The sequence below is a fragment of the Brachionichthys hirsutus genome, chromosome 8, assembly GCF_040956055.1.
Source record: "Brachionichthys hirsutus isolate HB-005 chromosome 8, CSIRO-AGI_Bhir_v1, whole genome shotgun sequence".
NCBI classification, from domain to species: Eukaryota; Metazoa; Chordata; class Actinopteri; order Lophiiformes; family Brachionichthyidae; genus Brachionichthys; species Brachionichthys hirsutus.
Window position 1 is genome coordinate 10666402 of NC_090904.1, and position 25484 is coordinate 10691885.

The window sequence follows — 25484 nt, forward strand, 5'->3', positions numbered from 1 at the left end:
AAATACCTCCCAATATGGGAGAGGAATAATTCAAGTTAAACATTGCAGTTTCATCAGGATTTGTCCCGCAGACAGTTACAGTACAACATTCAACAATCATTTGGAAAAACATTGTGCCATAAATAAAACCGGTGCATCTTTTTTATTCCCCCCCCCCCCCCCCCCCTGTAACAACACGGGCTGTAAAATTAAAAACTTTTTTCAAGGTCACCATCATTGAATACGTGGACTATCTTCCGATAAAAATCTCCCCGCGGCGGCGAGCGACAAATCCTCGTCGTTCGTTCCCGCAGAAGCTCCAAACATTTTCTCCAGGGTGACCAAATGTATTTCCTAAACGATGCATGTCGATCTGCATGTGACACCCCCCCGTGGCCTTTATTGCAGCACCAGATATTTTGTGTGTTCCAGTGATACAGGACCCCTATGCGTCCCTTCAGAAATGGGCTGCCGATTTATGTGTTTGGGAATGTGATAATAATTCCAGTTCCTTGAAGGCTCCTCGTTTGGGCCTACGCTTCAGAGGAGGCCTGCGGTCTGAGCTGGGCCTTCTCCATGGTTGTGCCGTATGGGTCCGACCGTTTAAAGAAGCCCATCTGAAGGGAAAATGGATAAATCAATGATGATGAATCTAGACTGGAATTGAAAGTCCAGCCAGACTGAAAGGACGACTTTAATGCAGGTTTACTCTCTCACCTTGTATAAGAGATATATGAGCAGGGAGAGTAATAGCAATCCGACCAGGATGGCTAGGATGATGATCCACACCGGAATTAAGAACAGACTATCAGGCTTGTTCCATGTAACGGCCGTCACCACCTGAGCATAAATCACAGCACTCGCATGAGCCCCAGTGGATTTCTACACCCTTAACACTAATATACACCGAAGAGGGTGTTAAGTTGACCTTTTTGGATCCTGATGGCTTGAATTTGGGAGGAATCGAATAAGGCATGTTGTCCACCTTGTATTGGACAGAGCATTCGAGAACGTGCTGCTTATGTGGCCTCTGTGGACAAAGCAATTATTTTAATAAAAGGTTAAAAATAATTAAAAGATGCTTTCAGAACTCGTCTCAAACTTTTAATCGTATGAATTACCACTAAGACTTCTGGTAAGGACGGAATACCATTCTAAAAATGCAGTCATCGATGGCTGCATTTAGGAAAAATGTCAAAGAGGAGTTGCTTCTTTAGTTTTATTATTTTATATGATTATTGTTCTGCGATCTGACCAGCAGAGGGCAGCACCAGGACACTGCTCACACTAGATTTCTGGTCCACGCTGCCCTCTTCATCTGAGTTTCCTGCACTATTAGACCTGAGTGCAGCGCGGCGTGTCCTGTAACTCTCACCTCCATGAAGGTTTCAGCCCAGACTCTGGAGCGAACAGCCAGGATGACGCTGGCTCCCCTGTCCAGCAGCCCGACGTCACACTGGAGCTCCCAGCACGCCACCGTCGAGCACGACTGCACAGACACAGAGCACACGGACGATGCAGCATCAGCATCTCATCATTAGAGACGTCCCTCAAGTAAAACAAAAAGAGAGACTGGAAGGTCATTCTTCAGCGACCCAAACATTTACAGGAATGCCTGTTTTATGCAGCACCAACAGCTTCACTTGTAAACATGTCCAACGTGTGGTTGGATCATCAAGCTACTGTAAGTGATGCAAGCCGAACAAAGGCAGCCCTGGAAATCACAAACTGGATTAACTTCATCTCACAAACAATTACAGCGAGCAGCAGGCGATGCTTCCCAGAACTCATTACCCTCCATCCATTTCCTCTTCTGTAAGAAATGATCTCATTATAATTTGAATCTTAATAAAGTTGAAAGGCTTCCGAGCACGGTCTAATTGGACGACTTTTTGGTTTAAATTGTCCCGCACGAGATTCCAAAGCCCATCGAGGGGATTCAGGACACTGAAGTGAACAGCCAACCCGACATCCGGTAACGATTTAAGGGCCTCTGCTGTGGAGGCAATAGCTCGACAGCTACACCATTCCCCCACATGCTGCGTCTAACAAGAAGGAAGAGGACAAACACAAACACAGCAGTCGCTATGGGCAACGAGATGAGGAGGAGGAGCTTCTGCTCAGTCCCCATATCTTAGCTGCGCTAGTCTAAACACAACGATTTCAGGACACACAAATAAGAAACTAGTCTTCAGCTCTCTCTCATTTAGCTTGCGCTATAATGCTGCCATCTGGTTAGGCTTTAATTTGATAGAATTAAAGGGGAATGTTTGAGTCGGTTTTCAGGTGTTCATGAGGAGATAAATATCACAGAGGAAATTTAATCTGAAGACTAAGAGTAGTTCAGTCAGCTCGGAAGTTTTGAAATGTAATATTGCAGCAGCAGAACATGAATGAGTTTTGGCATCCAGGATCTCTTCTTTCCACGGAGCCTCACCAGGTTTCCTTGTTCAGCCAGGAAGTGCAGCTCCCTCCGTCGGATGCGATGCTCGGGGCCAGACTTCGGGACGCGGGACCCGAGCATCGCGGGACCCTCTGCTACCGGCGGCTGGAGCTGCATTCAAGAAGACATCAACAGTCGTTAAGAGTCAGAACTAAGCACTCGGAGAGCGCAGACCCCCGCCAAGCGCCTCAGCCTCCCAAATATTGTGATTTACACCAAACATAATTGCCCTACATTTTATTTTATCTGTATTTTTAGATTCTTTAAACATGAAAACAAACGTTTGGCGGTTTCTACAAACACTGGCAAAAACACAACCTAGTTGGCGGAGGAATAGACCAGGAATAGACCTACAATGACCCCCCCCCCCCAACACACACACACACACACACACTTCCGCAGGTGTGTCCTCACCTTCAGTTTCAGTGCATTGAAGGTGTGTTTGGAGGAGCAGCTCAGGGGCCCCTGGGTCATCACCTCCACAGGGTAGAGCAGCTCGTGGCCGTGAGCCCTCAGAGGACACCTCACCTTTAGGGTCGACTGGCTCACCATGCTGGGACCGTTATTCACCAGCTGGAACAGAGAGTTCGGAGATTCCGGGAAACTGGTCAAGATTTAGAATCTTAGATGTGGAAAAAATAAGATTCAATAAACAATCTTTGAAGAGTGACACACTGTTTCACCTAAACGGATTATTTCTAAACTTATTTTAAGATTTCTCGATGAGTGAAATGATCTCGCTTCTTGGGTGGATGATTTGTAAGAAAGCTCCGCCTACGGTACCTCGTAGACCTGCTGGAGCTCCGGCCCGACGTCCTGCTCCTCCCTCAGGCTCTGACCGCCTCTCCAGTTCGGGGGTGGAAAGATGACTTTATCTGGATGTGAAACTCTGCGGCAGAAACACAGAGTCATCTCTCCTCGGGGGCCATTACGTTAAAAATGATTAGAACTGCGATGTGTAGATGTGGTTGAAGACGCCTCACCCCTGCAGGATGACATCAGCCATCGCAGCGACCTCCAGCTCAAACAGCACCACCTCACTCTCTGAGTTATTGGCATTTTCACTATAGAAAAAAACAAACCTTTTTTTTAACAAGATTTCCTTTAATAATTGCAAACTTGCTGAATGTAAAATGCTGCTTTGAAGCAAATGTGAATATTTTCCCATCTGGAAGGCGACCTACCTTCGTATCTGGAGCTCAAACTCGACGGTGTCCTGAGTGTCCTTCAGTCTGGGCACGGTGAACCGAAGCCCGGCCCATAACTAAGAAATGAATCGAGACAAATATCAACGACTAATACAAATGTCACCACTATTTGTTGTTTTTTCTTTTTATTGTGCACTCAATCCTCAGTTTGTCTAAGACTTACAGAGCGAAAGAACAATTCAATCTGACAACCGTGACTCAAGAAAAGGTAACGACAACGTCTGGGCGTTGCCGGCGCTTACGCTGGTCCCAGACTTCATGGGGTTTCCCAGATCACACACGAGATAGCGAGTGTGGTTTTCCGCCTCGTAGCTGCACGTCAGCTGAGTCAGGCTCTGGAGACGACACAAAAACATAATCAAAATGTAATCATCTGTCCCTGGGAACATTCCCAACATTTTCTGACAATCGGATCCAGATCCGTCAGTAACCTTTTGAGTTATGTTGCTAAAAGTCAGACAATCAGACCGAGGTTCACCAGTAGCCGCCGGCCTCACCTCGTTGCTGCGCGCTATCCCGCTGTAGTCGGCCTCGGGGGGCAGCACGACGTAGAGCTCGGCTTCGTACGCCCCTCCCTCGCCCTCGTTCCTGGCGTTGAAGGTCAGGCTCAAGGAGTTCTCACTGCCCAGGTAGACCTCCGTCCTATCACTGAGAGAGGAAATGACATCATCACTCGTCCTTTCACTGCTAACATGCATATGCAACCCGAAAAACCGTTTTCCCTGCTCAAAATGAGCTTTTTGTCTCCTTTTATGGTTCATTACTATCCTTTAGAGGCTAAACTTTTATGCGAGTTTCAAGAATGAGAGCAGAGTAACAAAAGTCTTAGCCCACAGATTTGATATTTTTTGCTGAGATTTGATTACATTTATGAATACTTGGCTTGTTTCTAGTTGGGATGGTTGCGGTGTACAGCATGCAGTTTCTTCAGAAGTCGGCTGCCGAGTGGAGGTTAGAAATAAAACCATTTGCATGTCAACCGCTAATAAACCTCGAAGAAGAAGAAGAAACGCAACCAGTCTTAGCCATTTCTGAGAGAGAGAGAGAAAAAGGCAGCTGGAATTATTTTTAATAAGGCAAGTTGTAATTATTTCATCATGTGAACAAGGTATTAATATCTGGGAAGAGGCCGCTCTTTCTCCTGGAAAGGAAACAGACCATCAGTCTTGTGTGTTCGTCGCGTCAGCCCTCATTTAACAAATGTTTTTCCATTTCCTGTCGAGCGTGTCAACTCCTTACAACGGGAAAAAAAGAAATCATATAAAGGCCGTTTTGCAGCTTTTTGGAAGATCATCCACGCTTTTTCCTTGCGTGGATGCTAATGCTAAGTACAGTCATCGCTACAACCGCGGTGCACATTTTTGTTTAATCCACTGGTCCAATTTCAGTTTGCACAATTTCACAGTAGTTCTTTTTTTTTTTTTTTTTTTATTCATCCAAGTATTATGACTATAAATGTGTAACCCTAAACCGAGAGACTTCAGAGATTATCCAGCTGGTGCAGTTGGTGCTTTTCTTTTTTTTTATGAGTGCGGGTTGATGTTAATCCTTTCTTTTTTAACGCCACCACAAGGCAGCAGCCTTTCAAAGTGTCCAAATTACAAAACTCTTTTTCATATGGATATTAAAATCTGGTGAAACAGCGTGAGAGTTGATTCACCACAGTTACGTGTGAAAACAGGAAGCTGTTGGGGGAATTGCTACGGATATTGATTGTTGTTCATCTGGAAACTCTGGCAATCGCTGAGAGTCAAGGCAGAGCAGCCAGAGGGCAACAGAAGGAAAACCAGCAAACATTTCCCACATAGAATGATCCCATTTAACTCAAATCCTAAAATAGAGTAATCAAGTTTTTTTTATATATATATATATATGTTAATAACCTCACTGCATTGCACAAAGAATATTTCGACCGGTTGTGCACCTGCTAAAAAGAACTCCTGGTTGTATTCTAGCTCACATGTACACTGACTCGGCTGTAGACGATGAGTCTTGTTGTTGTTGTTGTTTTAAGTGGTATTTCCCATGAGCATAGATATTACTCAGCCATTTTTTCTCTCAGACTTGAAAAGACTATTTAACCATCGCTGTCAGAAACAGCAGTTTCCGTTTTTAGCCTTGATTTATTTGTGCCACCTTTACTTCAGCAAATTTTAAATGTAGTGAAAAGCAGAGATGTGAAACTTTCAGCACAAGCATCTCTGTCCCCTGGAGGCCATTTTCACCTTCATCCCTGTCTATATAAGCAACCCGGGAAATGGCCCAAATCCAATAACAGTGACTTGTCTCAGGAAAGGAACCCCCCACCCCGCCTATATACCATATGTTCACAGTGGCTAACAGCCGTCCAGCGGCCTGGTGATAAATCCTGACACAGAGCAGAAAGAGGAGGAAAGGATTCTGATTGTGGGTCAGAATCGGGGGGTTCTCCTTTCACTCCTCGTTTCCTCCCCCCCGTCTTCAGAGGGTCTGGACGCGGTGACCCCCTCGCTAGGTAAGGCGTCCACCAGATGACTTTAATCAGGACCAGGCAAGTTTGGCGAATGCGGCGGATCCGGCACGACAACAACATCGAGCAGACGCAGAGAACGAACAGATGTCGGCGGCATCCAATGGAAACGTGAGCCGGGTTTCATTTGTTGGCGGAGGAGGAGGACACGACTCAAACGAATGAAGTGTTTAAAACATCAGGAGAGCCAAACACTGTTGAACTACAAATGCAAATCTGCGAGTTTCCATGGAGACTTTTCTTTTTTTTGCACCGATTGCATTAATGCAACTAAGAAAAGTCACATGGATGCATAAATCTTAAATGTTCCAGAAGGGGGAAACACAGCTCTTCAGTTTCCTCTCTCGGATAGTCTTAGCAACAATATTTATCTGTCGGTGATTATCTCTCGCTGACAGTCCTGTGTGAAGGATTTAGTGGATATTATGAGGCTTTAGTGACATTTTTGATCACAAGAAGTATTTAAAATTCCTTGTAAACTACCAGATGAGGGTTTTCCTTCTCCACAAGCACCGATAAGGGGGGCGACAGTGGCGCAGTGGTTGAGAGGGTCGTCCTATGACCGGGAGGTTGGCGGTTCGATCCCCGGCTCAGGCGCATGTGTACACTGTCGTTGTGTCCTTAGGCAAGACACTTCACCCGCATTTGCCCGGGCGCATGCGCACGCTGCGACCAGCAGCAGTTCAAACTGCTGTAAGCCAAATTGCCCTCCAAGGGACAGATTAATAAAGTATTGTAATTGTAAGTACACGTTTCACCCGGAAGCTCTTGGTTTGATAAACTATATCGGCTTATCAAACAGCAGGAAGTCAAGAAAACTGACCTTGAATCAATTTAATGTTGGGAGACTCATCTCCTATGTTGCTGCTCCATATTTGCTCATAAATAGTAATTAAGTATTTATGATCATATTAAGGATCTACAAAAACCTTAATCTGTTTAAACAGCAATGCCTGTTTCCCCTTCTTGTTGAATTTCCTGATTTGGCTCGAGACTATCTTTTAGTTTTTTTGCATGTGACTCAGGTAAAGTCATAAAAAAAAAGGTGACTTCCTCTCACCCATAAACAGCCAGCTTGAGATCAGGGACACAGATGTTGTCTTCTCCACAGTCCAGCTGAATCTGGGCCTGAGAACAAAAAAGGAGGAGAGGGATGAGAGAGACAGACAGGTATCCAGGGAGCGGACTTCAAAACCTACGGAGAAGGAAGAAAACTTCCAGGAAGTGGATGTTTACAGAAGCCGGCTCGCGAGACTCATGGTTTAATGAAGGGATACGCGGCGGTAAAGACGGCACAGATCCTCCAGATGCTCACATGCTATTTGCCGCACACATGTGCTAAGGATGTCGAGTGTAGGCGGCCTCCTTTCATCTTGGCTGGATAAAAGTTTGACGAGCTTTGCATGTGGGGAAGAGCAGAGAAAGCATGGCCAAGAACTCATGGAAATGAGAGAAAGATGGAGACGGAGCAAAGCCTTGAGCCCTTTAAAAGTAAATACGAGGCTTAATCTCACATCTGACATGATAGATTATTTGGTAAGAACCACAGTAGAAATATAAATGAGATTTGATGCTCTTGTCTTCTGCACCATTTCTCCCACAACATCGCTGCTGCCATCTCCTCATCTTCTCCTACATATGGGAAACATTAGATTCCAAAAGAATGCCACAGAAGGGCTACAAAGGGAACCGGCCTGGCAACAGTTAACGGCGCCTCGCTGGAGAATCCTGATCCGAGTCCCGGATTGAAGAGCTAAAACCGGACTAGCAGAAGCGGCAAGCTCCGAAACTGACCCACAAGATCAAGTGATAAGTCCCGCGCTCTTTCCCCTGCTTTTTGTTTTATCTCTTTCATCTTTTCAGAAGTTTGTTACATGTGACTCGTGTTTCTTTCCGGCGTCCGTGCTTTTAAAGGGACAGAGCACCCTTCAGCTTCTTTATACCTGACACAGTTGTGACTGAGGGAGAACGGTTGTGTGTCTTTCTTTGTGTTGACTTGACAATTTATCCAGGGTGCATGAAGTTTTATGCAATCTAAGAGTCCATTGCAGCCCAAAAAGTGGGTCTCCTCTATGTTCAGACACTTTTGTAGACACACCGGCTGGATGTCGTATCGTCCGTGAGACCTACGCTGTGCGAGAATCGTCAATGTTCTTGTTCCACTGAAGGAACACGAGCACGTTCCTCTCTGCAGAACTACGGCAGAACATCACATAAGTTTGGAACAATTTATGACCAAGTGCTGGTTTCTTTCAGATTAATTCCGATTGTGTCTGTGTTGAGAAATCCCAGGAATGTCACAGGGAGGCCTGTGAAACCTGGAGGGCGGTGCCGTTCAAGCGAGGAAATGCTCGTATTAAAAACCATTAATAACAGGAGTAACTTGTTTGACATCATGAAAATCTTAAGATGCATAATTTTAGCTTTAGGTGCGGTCAGATCTGTGGCGGATGCACTGCGACCACACCCGGTAATTATTTAATATTCCACTACGCTGCCTCGATGCTCGCATACTGTCACAACTAAATATGGAAGCAGCAAAAAGCTTTTTCCTGCAATTCTTACATTTACCGCAGGACTTCATTTAAATGCATACATACATGATTCTAAGGGCGATGCAAGCCCACAGCCGTGACTCAGCATAGCATTGGATGCTAAATTAGCAGCGTGGAGCCTTATGTTGAGGGTTAGCATGAAGCATCAGGGCTAACTGGGAACACTGGGAACACTGGTGATTTTTGCACGATGCTGTCATTACTGCAGGATTAAAGAAGAACAGCCTGTTAATTCCTTCCACGTGGGAGGAGAAGGAAGAACACAATGAGCTGTCGATGTTGTTCTTCCTGTTTTCTCAGGCTCTAAAAAACACTGTTAAAACCAGCCAGACACAAGTTCATTCTGCGCACACTCACGCACACACATCGCACGCTGGCTTCACCTTATATCACTCGCATAAACATGAACACGGCGGAGAAGGCCGTTGGCAATGCACATAAATAAACCGCAACCAGATGTGTGAGAGCTCAGCGCCAACCCCGCCCAAACAGAGCTGTCAGCCATCCCTCGATGTTTCCGCAGGGCCACGACTCGCCAGTACTCCATAAAGCCCTCCAACTCCTCATGTAGGAAACTAAAAGCGCCGCCGAGCGCCCAATCAGGTCTCACTCCATCGAGGATGACCCTCAACCGCCAACCGTATGGGGTCCAGCACTAAAAAAAAAGGATCCTTACATTTGATGTTCGTTTTAAAACAAGGGGTCGGTGTCCTCCATCTCTGCCAAATAAATTCCCTTCATGTTAAATGTAAACAGTCTCTGCGTGGGGTTGAACCCAGAGCGCAGAGAAAATTCGCTAGCATGCTGTAACACATGCTGCGACTCGCTCTCTCCTCCGATAAGCCTCGTGGTTTAGTTCATAAAAAGCAAGGCGTGTGGCCCGAGAAGTGGCGCAGTCTGGACGTTTAGTGTGGTAACGTAATATATGGATGCAGTTTACAACTCCGAACAGAGACACGCGCCACGGCTTTCCGAACGCGACTGAAGAGCCGAAACAGAGTGACCCAGATGGATTTGGGTGCGTCAAATATTTCGGGGAAACTTCTTGAATAACGATTTACAGTCGTTCCCTCGCTTTATCGCGGCTTGCTTTCCGCGGATTCACCGCGATATGGTGGAAAATCCACAGTATATGAAGACACAGTATTGCAACATATAAAATGCAGTACCGGTACTGTATATATTGAACGAGATCTGCGTTCGGAAAACACAAAGAGCGGCACCTACCGGTACGTGAGAATGTACACGGCATGCTATCCTGTTAGCATCAGTGTGTGAGTCGTTCTCGCTGTGTGTACTTTGCGTCATCAACCCACAGTAGAGCAGGGAGGATTCATAAAGGTAGAAATACACACTAAAATAATAAAATAACACGTCACGGTCCAGGAAAGTAACACCCGCGATCAGCGAGGGACACACGTACCTTCTGTTCCACACGCTGCACCGTCTGATAATTCAGCACCGGTCTGAGCCCGTTCTGTTCCACCGGGGCGCTCGGATCCAGACTGAAGTTTAGACTGATGTAAATGGGAGACAGTTTATCTCGAAACTCCTCTTCATCCTGAAACAGACAGACGCAAGTATGTGAGGAACTTAAATCCACATGCTTTAAGTTGTGTTCCCATGGACGGATAACTGGGATCCAATGCTCTAATGTGCTGTTTGGTCAGATCTCCGTGTCCTGAAACAAACTGACATATCTAATAAGATGATAGAAGCGTGTCCTCGGGGTACATATTCCAAGCCGTGTTCTTTTACATCGGAACAAAACGCAGAAGGGAAAGTCACAAAATCCAAAGCAGATGTTGCAGCAACTATCGGCCTAAGTGCAGGATTTAGTCTGTTTTGAGTCCTTCTGAGATGTGACATGAACTCTGTCCGATGTTGCTCCTTTGAAGAAGACGTCGTACAAAAAGAAGGATAAAGTGGACGGCTGGCGGCTCTGATCATTACGTCCTTACAGCGAACACGTACATGCATGACCCGAGTGCGGCTGGCAGGCCTTCGCTTTGATCAGATCCCCACTGAGTGATGAGATGATTGGAGCTAATATAGTTCCACCTCAAAAAAGACTCAGAAACCACGGCTACAAGGAAATGACGATAACCTCGGCCCCGCCAACAAGTTAATTGCGTTCACCTGGTGCCACAGGTGCAAAATATCCTCGGATTAGATCCGGTTCAATGAAAACCAGCATGGCTCCGGCTCCTGCGGGGGGCCGGGAACACACAACCGGAAGCTTTGTTAAAACAGCGCGAGATGATTGGCCTGAAATCTATTCAGCGCACAGTACTTCTCGTTGTTTTCTTATTCACATGTCCGCGAAGAAACTTAATGGATTTAAAGATAAAACATTTGGAAATAGATACAGGCTTCTAATCTCCTTAATAGACACAGAGTGGAGTTCCTCGTCCTTGTGATCTCTGTGGCGAGTGTTGACTGATGCGTTATCTAACCAACGGGCATGTGCTCGCTTGTGTCACATCACTGCACCACGAGACTTCACAGGCGTCCAAATTTAGCCCCTCGTCTGTGGTGCTCCTTCATGAGGATCTGAGGCCTGCAGAAATAGAAGCATCTTTATGTTCCTCCGCTCTATAAAAGCTTTGTGCTAACAGAAGCACACTGTTAGCTTTTTTTTTTTTGGATTTCACCTCTGCTCAGGAGGTGATTGGTTTGGTCGGATGGACCCAAACGTATCCAAGGGGTGACATTTTTGAAATTATTTTTCAAGATTATGAAAAAGGGCAGTTTTTATTTTTATTTTTAGATCATTTTGCTTTCAAACTACGTGAAGCACATGTCTGACTGACCCGTAGATAGATCTTGGCGTCGTAGCAGGAGGGTTCTCCGTTGGAAACGCTGAGGGTCTTCAGCAAACTGGGCTGCTGACTGTCCAGGAACAAAGTTCTCCTGATGGACTCCTTCTGGCTCTGCTTCACGCTGTCCAACTGAACCTCCACCAGAAAGCCTTAAAACGCACCCGCAACAAAAAGCAAGAAAAAAGGAAATGTATGAACGTCCACGCCGATGCATGCCTGAAAGCAGGAAAATGCACGCTTACAGCGATAAGTATTATCATGGCAATAATTATGGCCATGTGTTATTTTTCTCCCTCTACTCTGTGAACACTTCACAACAGACAATACACACCACATTCTTAAAATACACACACACACAAACTGCTGTCACTACGGTTACCGTGTATTTACACAATTGTTCTTTTATCTTGATCTCAACTACCAAATTGACCGCAGTGAAGTCCAGCATACACAAAGAAAGCAAGGTAATAGGGGTTGTGTGTGTGGGTGTGTGTGTGTGTGTGTAGGTGTGTGTGTGTGTGTGTGTGTCTCACCTAGATGAGAGGGGAGGTGCTTCCCATCCGCCAGCAGGCAGAAACCGACGCTGACACTGGATGATAAACAGAAACGATAAATATATTTAACAAGCATGAAATATTCAGGTTCCTCCGGCCTTGTATTGTTTAAAGTCCTGTGGTCGTCTTTGCTAAAGTTTAGCGTTCAAAATAATAAAGAAATAGATGTAAAATTCCCAGAATATCCTAGGGCTAGGCATTTCTTCAACACACACAGCCCTGCAACCAAAATCTACAGGGGCTCCTACCCTCCATCAAAACCAAGAACATCTGGTGGGTTTTATACCCTTTTTTTTTTAGACATAGCAATCCAGTTTAATCTGAGTTTATTTTATTTTCCTTATCAAGATTAATACATTCCTACCTCCGCCATGGAGTTTATCTGATGAGAAAATGTCAAAAACAGCTGTTAAAAAAGTTTGCCTTTTTCTGGATTTACACCAAATGTTAATGGGGGGGCTCTTCAAAGACCAGGGTCATCCTCTGTTAGGGATAAAGTCCATCCTCCAACCAACCACAGGTGGAAAAATACCTTCGTTTTACATAAACGGTGTCAACAGTCACTTAGTGAAAAACAGGCAGGCTTTTATTGTGAAGGAGCCACAGGAAACACAATGTAAACAATTTGTTTACATAATAATCCATCAACAAACTTTTTTTTTTGCTGCTAAATAAGAGTTCCTTTTTATTCTGTGTCGTGCTGTCCATCATTAATCTACAAAAAAAATTAACAAGGACTTAAATTTTAAGGATTCAATTTTAAAGAATTAAATCTGTACAGCCGTTTAAAATCTGTACAGCCGTTTTCCAAACCCTTCAGTTTTAACAACACTCATTCAGTCTTCACATTACTAACTCCACCTTTCTCCCGGTTCCTCCTCTCTGCTCCAGTCATCTCCTTTTTGTTTCCACGGCAGCAGGAAACACCAACAAACACAAACAACAAGGCTCACTTGTAGCAACCTAAAGGGCAGAGGCTAAAAAGCCGGCTGGTTCGGTTAACGCCTCTCAGAGCAGTATAAAAATGTTCCACGTCTAAGATTAACTTGCAGAAAGAGCTTCATTCGGATTTCCCCTTCCTTCGCGGGATCTAAGAACACTAACCGTGTCGTTCGGAAAAAACTTGGCCATGAAACTGGCAAAATTGAAGTCATTTGAATTTCTCATGAGGTAAAGTTTGGAAAGCAGAAATAGAACCAAGATGTGGGTTACGTAACCTAATAAGCTTTCCATGTTCTGGTTAACTACTCTTAAGTTCTGTATTCACTTATTAAACAAATATTTCGGTTGCAACGGAACTTTCTGAAGGTGAAATCTCCATACCATGAAACAGCAATGGCGTCATTCCCTGTGACCAGCTCACAGGTCCTCTCCTCCTGGTGGATCATCGTCGGCTGCACCGTCAGTGACACGCTGACGCGCACGATAGGCCGAGCCCTGATAGAAGACACGGATCATCAAAGGGCAAAGATGCAGAGAATTCTCCATAGACTCGCTTTCACACTCTTCAACGCTTTCACATACCTGTATAGCACCGCCTTATCAACCCCAAAAGCCCCCACGATCAGATCTGCGAGAAGGGAAAGCGTGTCAATGAAGACCAAAGGACTTATTGCTGATAGGCGTCCACCAGCGGACGACTTCCTGTGGTACCTGGGTAGCCGTTTCCATCCAGATCTCTGTCGCCTCGCAGGGCGAAGCCAAAACTGGGTGGGTAAGAGCTGGAAGCCCATTGGCCGGTGAGAGTCTGAGTGGGCGTGTCCATCAGTCCTCCTGCACAGCCGTTATGAATGAAAACCAATCCACGCTGGTCGTCTCCGCCGTAGGGACAGCCAATGGCCACGTCTGGGAATAGGTCTCTGGTTGTTAACCGAGTTCTTGTTTAAAGCTCAATGGACGCCCCCCCCCTGAGGCGTTATCCTATGGAGAACACCCACCATTGAATCCATCCTGGTTGAGATCTCCCAGCGGCGCCAGCGAGGTCCCGAACCGACCGAAGGCCTGCTTTCCGAGGAGATGGGACCGGCTTCGCTCCAGCAGAAGAGGACCCCTCTGGAGGTAGACGTAAACCTTACCCAGCTCCTCCAGGCGCCCGTTGGAACCTCGGCACATGAACATCGGAGCTCCCACCACCAGATCATCCAAACTGGGGGGGGGGGGGCAAATAATGAGGAAGAGATGTTTTAAAAGACAGGGATGATGAACGTTAACCTTAGGAACAGAAGCGTCAAAGGGTTACGGAAGTGAAACCGGCCGAAGGGGAACTTTACACTGAGTGAGAGAACGGAACGTTTTCGTGACACATTGAGACGCCAAAAACTCCCAGTGACGCTGCTGGATGAGGTCACCACCGATGACCTCATCCATCACTTTCACCCTCTTTTAGATTGCACTTTCTCCCCCTCGGTCCGTCCTCTGTCTCACCGTCACTCACCCGTCGCTGTTGATGTCGGTGGAAGCCACTGCGTAGCCGAAGTACGACCCCATCTGGAAGGCATCACAAACAAGGCCCAGTCAGCCTGTAATCACGCCACGGCAAATGCATCCCTTTCATTTCTTACCCTCTCCTTCTCTGTACTTGTTTCTGTTCGTACCTTCCTGCACAACCCCCCCCCCAGAAGCTTTCCCAGAATCCCCCCCGATGTCTCCTCTTGTCCCTTTTCACGGAACTCAATGCTAGAGCTTCTGTAAGCTCGAGGAGACGTAGGGAGGTCAGACGATTGGGAACTCAAAACGTCTTTATGACGGATTTAGTTTTTTGTTTCCGGTTCATTGTCATATTGTGTGTGATCCACCTCAAAGTGAGTTTGGAGTTGTGGGTTTTAAACCTATGTTGTGTGTGTGGGAAAACATCTCGACCAATAAAACAAACCGCTTCAGTGTTTACTTCCTGCGAGACCCCCGAAGCAGGAGCAGCTCATTTGTTGTGTTTCTGATCGGCCACGGCCAGTTTTTTAATCCAATATTGACTCTATTTCCGCTCTATTTTTGAACTGGTGTGGGAAGTATCTGTATCGTTAGCCGCTGTCAGCTGTTTGAGGCGGAGCAGTTCATGAACTGTGGGCTTTTGGGAGTTTTTCCCAGTGAGGACAGCTGCCTGCTTCTGCTGACGATAATTCTGCGAGAATGAGCCACAACAATAAAGTTGTGGGTAAAATGTGCTGAAGCTCCTCAAAGGCTGAGGGAGCTGCAGAATGGGGTCATTATTATCTAAGTTAATCACCATAAGTGCGTCCACACACACACACACATGCCGTCACGTTGTTTTCACATTGGCAGCTGATTCTGTTATTACAGAAATACCCATTTATCACCCATTTAAGTTGTTTATCAGCATTAGCTGATATTAACATTAGCTTTGCTAATAAAGTTCGACTCAGCTAAGTTGTTTTTAGGGCAAACACTTTCTGAACAGTCAGACAGCAGCACCCAGCTTCCTTCTCCCACCCCCATGGAATTTGGTTTGCTTGTTACCGCCGCCAAGGAGGTTGTGTTTTTGCTGCCGGTCTGTGCTTTCTGAGTGCTTTTCAAGTTTAGGAACTAAAATCACGAGTAAAAATGTGTTTTTTTAAGTACTCAGGTTATCCCCAGGGTGTTGGGGTGTTTCACCTTGGGGGCAAATAGCACTGATGATTAATTATCTCTTAAAAGTCACACATTAAACATCAAAAACCAGCCTTGAAAATGTTCATAATACCATAAATCTGCTAATGTACTTCTAGTATATTGTTCAATAGTATAAAAACAACAAAAGCTGAAGGTTTAATCATTAAGTCAACAGGCCTAGCCCGGTGTTTTTGCAGCTGACCTTCAATAAACAGCCCGAGCACCCACAGAGCGTTAACCTCAGCCCACTCTCACTGTGACTTAACAGTTTACACATCACCCTTCGCCCCGAGACTGACGCCTCTGAGCGGCCACTGATGACCTCCCACACAGAAAGCGCACACACACACACACACACACACATGCAGTGAGAACACATGCATTACATCTTACAATCCATGAAACAATTAAGTTCCAGAACTTCTTTAAAAAAAAGGTCTGAGTCTGCTGATTCTTGATGTGACTCAGAGTCCATAAGCTGTGTGTGCTATAAGCTTGACTTCTGACCGTGGCAGAGGCGACCTTTCCATGGGGCAAATTCTTTCTTCTTCACCCCCCCCCCCCCCCCATCCCCCCATTTACACATGGCACTTGAGAAGTACCTACATATGAAAACAGGAACCAGACCAGAGCAGAAAGTCCCCAGCCAGATGTGTGCATGCGTACCTGCTCCCCGGTCAGGTTGAGCAAAGACTTCAGATCCCTTCCGTTTAATATGGACACCTATGTTGAGACAGGCATAAGTCGTTATTGATCAGAAATGCATATTATATTCACATCAGATTCAGCTTTATTTCTAAGGACTGCAGATCTGTGCAGGCTGAATATGTTAATATATGCTTTTATAATTTTTTTGCTGCAAAATAAAGTTGAATGAAGATGCAGAGACTCCTTACTACACCATACAGCATGAGTCCTTTTGGAACTCCAGTGATGAAATCTGAAACAGGTAAATAAAAAATAAAAAAGCTTTGTTTAAAAGCTGGGCTAGGAACTAAAAAAATACTGGATTTAATTCATAAAAGCAAACCCTCACCTTCCTCATCATCGCCGCTGAACTCACCACCAGCCACAGAATAACCTGCAAGAGAAACAAAGAGGAAATGCCATGAGGTTTAATGAAAGATGATTAAATTGCACTCAAACCCCGGCACCGGAAGAAGCCCCAATTCAACCGCCAGAAACTTGTACTATCGCGTTTACCTCCACCGATGTGGAGGCCATGTAATCGGCGGCGTTGGTTTGTCTGACTGTGAGCAACATAACTCAAAAAAGGTTCAGAAAGATCTTCGTGGTTGGTGTACGAAGATACCAAGAACAATCTAGAACCTTTTGGTGATGATCCAGATCACCAAATCACTACATCCAATCAGGAGGGGAATGAGCTGCTTGGTGGAGGTCTGTGCTCTCTGAGTGCTTTTCTAGTTACCACTAGTGTCATGTCAAAGTTCATGTCAAAGTTCATGTCAAAGTTCACGGCATTCTGCTGTTGAGATCTGTCGATCTGGACTGAACTGTTCTGACATGTGCTTGGATTAAGAGGGGCTGCTGTTTGTATTCATAAAGACACAGCGGGAGTATTTATGACAGCATTGGTAGGGTTACCGCACAGACAGATGTATAGTACACAGTATGGTACACATAAAGTATTTTCCCACCTTGGTAACTGTCATCGTAGGTTCCCTGCACCTGTCGTGTCTGAATTTGCCCGGCAACCGACAGGAGAAAGTACGATGGGTAGTATGCCTTAACAATCTCCTCTGTGCTGGCTGAGATCAGCTGACCTGCACGAAGGCCACGGAACAAAGGGATCAATGAGGCAGTTCGGTTACTATGGATGGATTTACTGACTCAATCAAAAGGAAAAATCCATTGCAAGATATCCTCCAATCAATCCAAGCACTCCTGCTTTCCTTACGAACTCACCTTGCCAGTAAAAGCTGCCTGGTCCTCCAAGCACAACTCTCCCATCCTGCGACATACAAACAGGCTTTCAAACAAACTCTGCAAACCTTTGGGGAACCGTGACGATGTGATTACGTGCAATCCAGAAATAACTCTACACATATTTCTGTTACCTTCGTGAAGTCTGCGCTAAACCCCCCCTGGCAATATCCCTGTCCAGCAGGTCCAGGTCTTTCTGCAACGCACAGCACAAAAGACAGGAAGCACTGATGAACGTCACGTTTCAGGGAAACTAGAAAAATACAAAACATTCTGTCCTGTTTAAGGCGGTATTTTTCCAGCGTAATGTTTTTCATTTGTCAATTGTCCATTCACCCAAAAATGAACTCCAGACAAACTGAAAGCAGCAGTTGTGCAATGTTCCCACGGACACAGAGAGCATTAATACTGGATTACTGTGACACAGAAGAAAGCTTGAAAAAAAAGATCCTCAAGGCAAGGCCTCGTGAAATCAGGCGCAACTTCTACCTCTGGCTTTCAAGATGATTTGGCTGCAATGTATTCATAAATACATCAGGCGTCCCAAACTGGCTGTCGTTGCAGTAACTCACCTGTTCTGCAGGGGGCGTACTCCACAAATGATTTGAAGCCGTCTGTTGAGAGGTAGCAGGTTCCGGTGACATCGGCAAAGGCGGTGTCATGTTCGGTCCTCCAGTAATACCTGGGAGCGCAAGCCTGGCCAGCACAGAGACACATTCTCATTGTGTTGACGCGGACGACAGCATATCAGTCAGAGGTAAATTAGCTGCTCAATTGTGTGTATTGATGTGGCATAGCGTGAGTCAATGAACACGCCAACCAATCCTCACCCCTTCTTACCAGGATGCTGTCGCCATGGGAACGCACAGTAGCTCCAAACCATTGGTGGGACTTGAATTCGACCTGAGTGTTCACATTGTTAATGTAGAAATATCGATCGCCTACGGGAAGAGAGAAGAGAAAAAGACACTTAACACCATCGTACAAAGGACATGCAACACCTGCCGTTAGTGTTTCAACTTTTCATGCTCAGGGCTTCATTTGGCTTTTTTTTTACATGGCTATTTTATGACCTTGTCCCTGGGGGTCTGCAGTCTTAATCCATCCTCCATGCCTCAGTGCTCTATGGCAGACTTCGCACTGCTCAAAGGAACTTGGACGTTGCTGCTACTGTAACCCTAACGGCTGTATTTCATGGCAAGAATCTGTTTTAAGAGGCCGCAGCAAGGCTAGGCACAACATTGATCGCATTGCATGTGCGCATGCCAGACTTTTCACATTTGTAGCAGTAAAGTATTAAAATAACACAATATTTTTCATTTAGATTGCTGGTTCAGCTTGACAAAACCGAGCCAGTTTATCTTTATGTCTCACAGAACTCTGGGTAATCCGGTTCCCGGCTTGGCAAACCAAGTCATGTCCAGATCCAGCGACTGAAAATTTGTAACGGTGGAATTTCCTGTAGGTTCCTCAATTTCTTCTACACGCTGGATTTCTGTCACGTCCACAGCGAAAGTATTCCTCAAACATTTTCACCACTCGGCAAGTCCTTGAAACGTAATCTCATAGAGCCTGATGGCTTAATGGTCATGACAGCTTGGAATTGGTCCCTGTTTAAGGAATAAAAATATTAAAGTATGTTTAAATGTGCCTGTGTGACTGGGGGGGGGGGGCTGATATATGTGCCGTTTGTAGCAGAGTGGCGGCATTTAAAATGTCCTGGCTGCTATTCAGTACGTCTGTTAATGGAGTCTGGGTCGTGTCTTCAAACACACCGTGAATCCTGAAGCCTGCAATGGGAAATGCAGCGACTACTGAGTGTGTGAGTGTGTGTGTGTGTGTGTGTGTGTGTGTGTCTGCCATATTTTTTCTCTATAATACATCCTGTTCCAGAAGCTGTCTGCAGAGACGCTTTGCAAATAGTCTGTAGGTGTGTATTTATGTACGCTGACTTTCGTAGCCATTTGATATCAGTGTCTTAGCGCTGTACGATAAGCGAGTCCTGTGATCCTCAAACGGCGGCCTTTATATCACTTCCTGTATTTCTGATTTAGGTGATTATTTTTCCGCCAGAGCCGCCAGCAGCCCCGGGTCCTCTGGGGTCCTTGCCCCCTTAATGACTGTGTCCTAATTAAAGAGCACAACGCTGGGCCTGAGTCCAGCAGGAAACCAGAGCTCTGTGAAAACACGTCCCGAGAAGGAGACCTTATCGTCCTCGGCCACTGCTTACTCACTGGGGAGGCTGGTTTTGAATCAAAACAGGGGGGGCGTTGGTTTTGGAACTGTAAGATGGTACGGACCTGCACTTCATTGTTTGTTTTTTCTGCAGAAACCAGGGTAAGGTACGTTGGCCGGGACAAACCACATTTATAAATCCGGAAAACTAATTTAGATTTAAGAAAACAATCTTGTGGAAAAGGGAAGGTTTTTAATTTTCAGAAATATACATTTGTTTCAGGACTTCCCGGCTCCCGGCCACCGTAGGTTATCACTTCCGGGTCAACCCCAGATTTGGGACGTTCCCTTTCCATAAGATTGTTTTCTGAAATGCACATTTGTTTCGGGATTTGTACGTCCTGGCCACCGTAAAAAGGAGACAGATTTGACATGTGGAAAAGGTTGTTCGCTGGAACTGGACGGTTGGGATTGTGCCGCATGGAGCTCCGCTTCTGACCTCGGAGTCAAGAACGGTGCCGCTAGAGTGCCGCTACCCATCAGGGCCGTTGTATAATTCAGGGAAACAAAAATCAGCCGTCAATCTCGATTGAAATTGAGACTCGCCTTGCTTGTCAAAGTCGATGATGCTGCAGTTAGCTTGGCTCCAGGGGCACGAGTATACAGCTCCTCCTTCGGTGACGTTGGGTTGGCTGGTGTTGGCTTTCGGAGCGCCGATCAAGATGTTGACCCTAGACGGCGGAGAGGACGACAAAGAGACTAAACAGTAAAGCTGCCGGCCATAAAGCCAAAGCTATGAGCTGAAAGATGCTTAAATCCCATCCGCCTTTGTCTCTATCAGTTCATTCATGCAACACAAAGTGCTGACTAAAGCTTCTTCCATTCTAGAAACGAATGCAACAGCCGGCTGAAGGATTACGTGTCCTTGTGAGCCTTTATGAGACTCGACGTGACATTAGAGCAATTACCGTAGCTGCTTTTAGCATAATGAATGACAATCTCTCATTGGAACCGCTTGTTTGGTGGTTTTTGCTGCTGTACTGTGAGTATCCACAAGGTAGATAGGAGGGGGGGGGGTGCTAAGCTGAGCTAAATGTTTCATAAGAAAATATGAGAGTTTTTTACAAGTCTTACACGCATGCTCTGGATGTCATCCTGGCAAGAAGTAGTATTTACTTTACTTTTCGTTACAACAATCTGTCTGTCGACATCACGCATACGCGCGCGCGTGTGTGTGTGTGTGTGTGTGTGACAATACAGCTTTTAAAGTTTTCAGACATCCCTGCCAAAAAGTTCTGGCACATCTTAAGGCATTGGTGACTGATGACATTAGCAGAAATCAGACCGACGCCGAGCTCCCCCCCGCGCCCCCCATCCCCGAAAATGTCTGGAGAGCACATGAAGAATATTTACATGCTTGGATGGACTTTACTTATAAAACCAATCTCTACAGCCACCACGCAGGGTTTTAATGGCCTTCTACGTCAATGTTTAACCCACTAGCGCCTATAATCTCTGCAAACGCAACCTACACCTGTAAGCCAAAGCTCTTGCGCTGAAATGTCCACGGCTATAATGGAGCCGGAGACAATAGATGTGTACGTTTGGGTCTGTCGAGACCTGAAATGAGGATTCCTTTCCTACAACACATGCTGCAGGAACATCTGGCCCAGAGGCACGGCGAGGTCAAGGACGCAACGTGCAATTTGCTCGCAGGGATTTATGAGCTAGTGAATGGATTCATGAAGACGCATTATTCTGTGACAAGTCATGCTTTTATAGAAGGTCTTACTCAGGTCGTAGGCATGGTAGTTTGCTCTGAGCGTGCTGTTACTAATGACTATGTGTCGTTGTAGTGGGTTGGACCCACACTGACGTCTCTAGAGCCACGACTCTTGCACGACTATACTATAATATGCACACAAACAACAAAATAATTTTGTTGAGGTTATTGTCGATCTACGTCATTGTCCCGCTATCCGGTGTGCAAATCATATTCTACTCAAAGCTGCATTTAGTGGTAAAGAAATAGAGGACACTATATATTGTTTTTAATTTCAATCAACAGTGAAATTCAGTCACATATATGGTACCACAATATTTTTTTGTCAGTAACTTATTCCACGTTATTCATCAGTCAATGCTCAGCCTAACGCTAACCTGAACCCAAGTTGGATTTGTGGCTAACATGGTGAGAAGCGGCAGCAATTCTCACCAAGTTTCCCTTCAGCCAGGCTAGTAATTGTCAGAATGCACGGCAACTGGCAGAAACAATCTTATCCACTTAATGAAACGATCTCCCTCATTCCGACAAGCGTCTCTTTCCTGCTGGGTTGTTTACCCGGAAAACAAGAACCACTAGATTCACATGTTCAAAAGTGATTCTAAGCAGACTGCATGCATGAATCTGGACAAAAACAAATGTGGTATTGTTCAGTGTAAATCTAACGCAGGCACGCAAAAAAAAAGAGGCTTTGTTTGTACAAACTGATCAAAATCAGCATCTTAGTAATTACCAGAGAACTTAATTGTCCTGATGGCCACAAGCTTAGTTAACCAAACAGAGAGAATCTTAAACAATTTCCTCCCAGGAATTCATTAAAGAAACTTTGACCAAAACCGAGACGTATAAGGATTTAAATGTCAGCTGGTTCTCAGGCCTTATCTGCTAGTTTTCTGTCACGACGTGTCAATAAAGGAGTTTCATACGATGCAAACACATCCCACAGAGGTCCTCGTGTCCTCGTGTCCTCATGTGCTCATTTCGATCAGCTGGATGAGTGGGAGTTTGGCTGGACAAGCCGGATAATGTGATCAAGCAGCTGTGAAATATTTCAACAGGCTTGTTAGTCAGTAAACTGCAGATGTGTTGTAATATCTGGTCAACAAGACACAAATATCATGAAGTGGTGATGTATTAAATAAAAGCTCTGTGTGCTACATGATAATGCTTTCCAAGGGATGAATCGAAGAAAATTGAAACATTACGCACTCATTTGACTGTTTACCTACAATGTTTGTACAAAATGGTCAAAAACCCTCGCAGTAACAGCCTTTACACAATCATGTGTTATAAATGTCATAAAGGATTAACCCATTCTCTTTCATTTCCCAACACTTTTCCCCAAGACTTTGTAGACTACAAACTGTAGCATTAATGTGCAAAAATCCACTGTAATCCGGCCGTTATCATTAATGATCAAGCTTTTTCTGAGCTGCTGTGTTATCTTCAAACCTTTCACCCCTTGAATACGTTAAATAACGGGAGGCGCGGGCGATCTGACTCTTTTGGATTGTGATTCATCTTCATTTTCATTTCAGTGTGAAAATCGTTGTATTTGACATGGTCTTACTTCTGCTTCCAAAGTTCACTTGAGGACAATGGGTTCCAGAGTCAATGAGGTTCCATTGACTACACACGCCTGCTGCGTAGACATATCTGTTGTCTTACTTCACCTGCATTCCTTCCCTCGGGTTAAATGTTAAATGCTGCAGCGAGGAAGTTCGTGCCACAACACAAATAGTTTTAATGCAATGCCATCTGTAAATGGTGCAAATGTGGACACAAGGAGGTACTTCAAGTCTTGAGAAATCTGTAATTACTTCAGATTACTCACCACAAAATAAACATTTCATAAAACATATAAACATCCACCTAAAAGGATTTGAATCTGTTACTGAAGCACTGTTAAAAAGAAAGAAGTTAAAAAAAACACGCATACTGCCAAATTAATATATTATAATATATTAATATAAGAGAACAAAACGCGCCAATTGGTTGAACAATGTTTCTGATGGATGACATAATCTCACTAACATCTTTGTTTAATGAGCAAAAAAAGAGGCACAAAATTACCTTTCATCCTGCAGTGGAAGAACATTTATTTCATCCAGATATTAGGATCTTTGGAATGTGTCGTTCCGCAAACCTTTCCTTTCCAAAGATCCAGTTTTGTTTTGAAAATCAGAATCACAGCCCTGTGACTCTAATGCTATGGTGCTATAGTGACAGCCGGTCTACTGGCAGGCTGTTGACATGGATTACGGCCTGGTGCGTGTTCGACTTTGAACACAAGGAGCAAAAAACAACTGAGATGCATTTACGAAAGGGCATGTTTGATCTGTGACTTCATCTCCGTCACCAGAAAACGCAGCAGGAAACCTCTTCAGTCCCTTCGGTAGACATTCAGGGGAAGATCACACTGTTCCTTACTTTGCTGTGGGTTCACCCCCCCCCCCCCCCCCTCCTCCTGAATCACACAATCAGATGTGGATGTCTGTTTCCAATCATACTTGGGCTCCAATCCAGGGAGTGTTTGTGAGAGAGAGGAAGACTGCTTAGCCTAAGGTTTCCATCAGTGTAAAATACATTCTACAAAAAAAAGACTCATTTTAAAGCGTCTCTGAATATTGTTGGGGGTTTTTTTCAACTTTTTGTTGTAAAGACAAGTCTTAAATGCGTTCATAAAATCCCAAATACGTGTAACAAGATGTTCTAAATGGAAGAGGTGGCTGATGGAAGAACGTTTTCACTGGAGATTAACCTGGAATAGTTTAAACTTGATGGTAAATGTTTTCCCAATCAGAGCATTGTCTGCGGACGCACGCACGAGATTGTTGTATTATTGTAGGGAAGTCATTAAAAATTAAACGCTGCTCTGTGATGGAGTCATAAAAACACTGTGTGAGTATAAATAATCCGATTTAAGATGCAAACGAGACGTTCCACTTAATCTCAGATCATTCCATATCTTATTATGAAGTACTTTTGGACTGCGTAATGATGATAAATACCGCCAAAGTTTTGGGGATGAAGACTTTACCTGGATGAGCTGATGAAGAACTCCACCGAATAGCCGAAATAACTCCCCCGAGGTCCGGTAAAAACGACGCGGTTCTCCGTGTCCAAGTTAAAAGCAGCGCAAAGCTGGCCCAAACCCAAAACCATCGCTACATGCGCAACCCACACGGTGCGTTGACGTCTTCCCCACGACCGGGAAGGTGGAAGTCCAGGAACGGTGCCCATCTCTTCTGCGCGTCTCTTCTTTCATTGAATGGCTGAAGCGCAACACGCATCATCCGTGCTGTTCCGTGCGTAAAGTGGTTTGGATCATTAAAGGACTCCCTTCAGCTCCTACAGGTCCGATGTTCTGATCCAGAGTGAATGGTGAAGTGTAGAGAAAGGCGCGTCAGATAGAGGGGGAGAGAAAAGGGGGTGTAGAAGGGGGGAGAGAATCACTCCAGACTCATTTGGGGTGGAGCTTTGAATATTACCAGACTGTTTGCTCCCTCAAACCCGACGTTATAAACGAGGCAAGGCAGAGACAGAATTTGCCACTAGTCAATACAGACCCATCATTATGGGGGCGATTAAAAACACATCATTATCGTGTTAAACGCCAAAAGATGACAGAATACATGTGGAAAACATGTTTGATGCTTATTGTAACACTTTAACAAGTCATAGCAGGGAATTCAGAATTAACAACACCGTGTTCACAGAATGGACCATCCAGAAGTATGTGTGAGTGTGTGTGTGTGTGTGTGTGTGTGTGGTAAAAAGCTACTTTAATCAACTTAAAAGTCTCAAGTTGGACTCGGAGTGGTTTGGTTTGTGTATGTTTTTGTTGTTGTTGTTGTTTTGTGCCGGTTTTGGGGTCATGTCAACATCACAGAGTATGGTTTAAAT

At 45.1% G+C, this 25484-nt stretch overlaps 1 protein-coding gene across 1 annotated transcript; it reads right to left on the reverse strand.

The window, feature by feature from the left end:
• Positions 1-153: 153 nt before the first annotated feature.
• On the reverse strand, positions 154-24821 carry LOC137897927 (integrin alpha-5-like). Its single transcript, XM_068741920.1, has 30 exons — positions 24619-24821; positions 20402-20526; positions 18461-18561; positions 18193-18316; positions 17755-17816; positions 17603-17648; positions 17335-17460; positions 16713-16757; positions 16573-16616; positions 16343-16399; positions 14505-14557; positions 14008-14216; positions 13724-13915; positions 13595-13640; positions 13394-13507; positions 12050-12105; positions 11508-11665; positions 10118-10255; positions 7200-7267; positions 4128-4278; positions 3873-3965; positions 3607-3686; positions 3406-3486; positions 3206-3311; positions 2837-2995; positions 2417-2533; positions 1355-1468; positions 908-1009; positions 697-819; positions 154-596 (listed from the first exon to the last, which is right to left on the reverse strand). The coding sequence occupies exons 1-30, from the start codon at positions 24819-24821 to the stop codon at positions 513-515; spliced, it is 3177 nt and encodes a 1058-aa protein (XP_068598021.1). The 3' UTR covers positions 154-512.
• Positions 24822-25484: the final 663 nt, after the last annotated feature.

Coding starts and splice junctions, on each gene's coding strand:
- LOC137897927 (XM_068741920.1), bottom strand. CDS start 24,821: ATGGGCACCGTTCCTGGACTTCCACCTTCCCGGTCGTGGGGAAGACGT. Junction 13,641..13,723: donor GGATGGAAACGGCTACCCAG/GTACCACAGGAA, acceptor CCCTTCTCGCAG/ATCTGATCGTGGGGGCTTTT. Junction 13,508..13,594: donor GATAAGGCGGTGCTATACAG/GTATGTGAAAGC, acceptor GTCTTCTATCAG/GGCTCGGCCTATCGTGCGCG.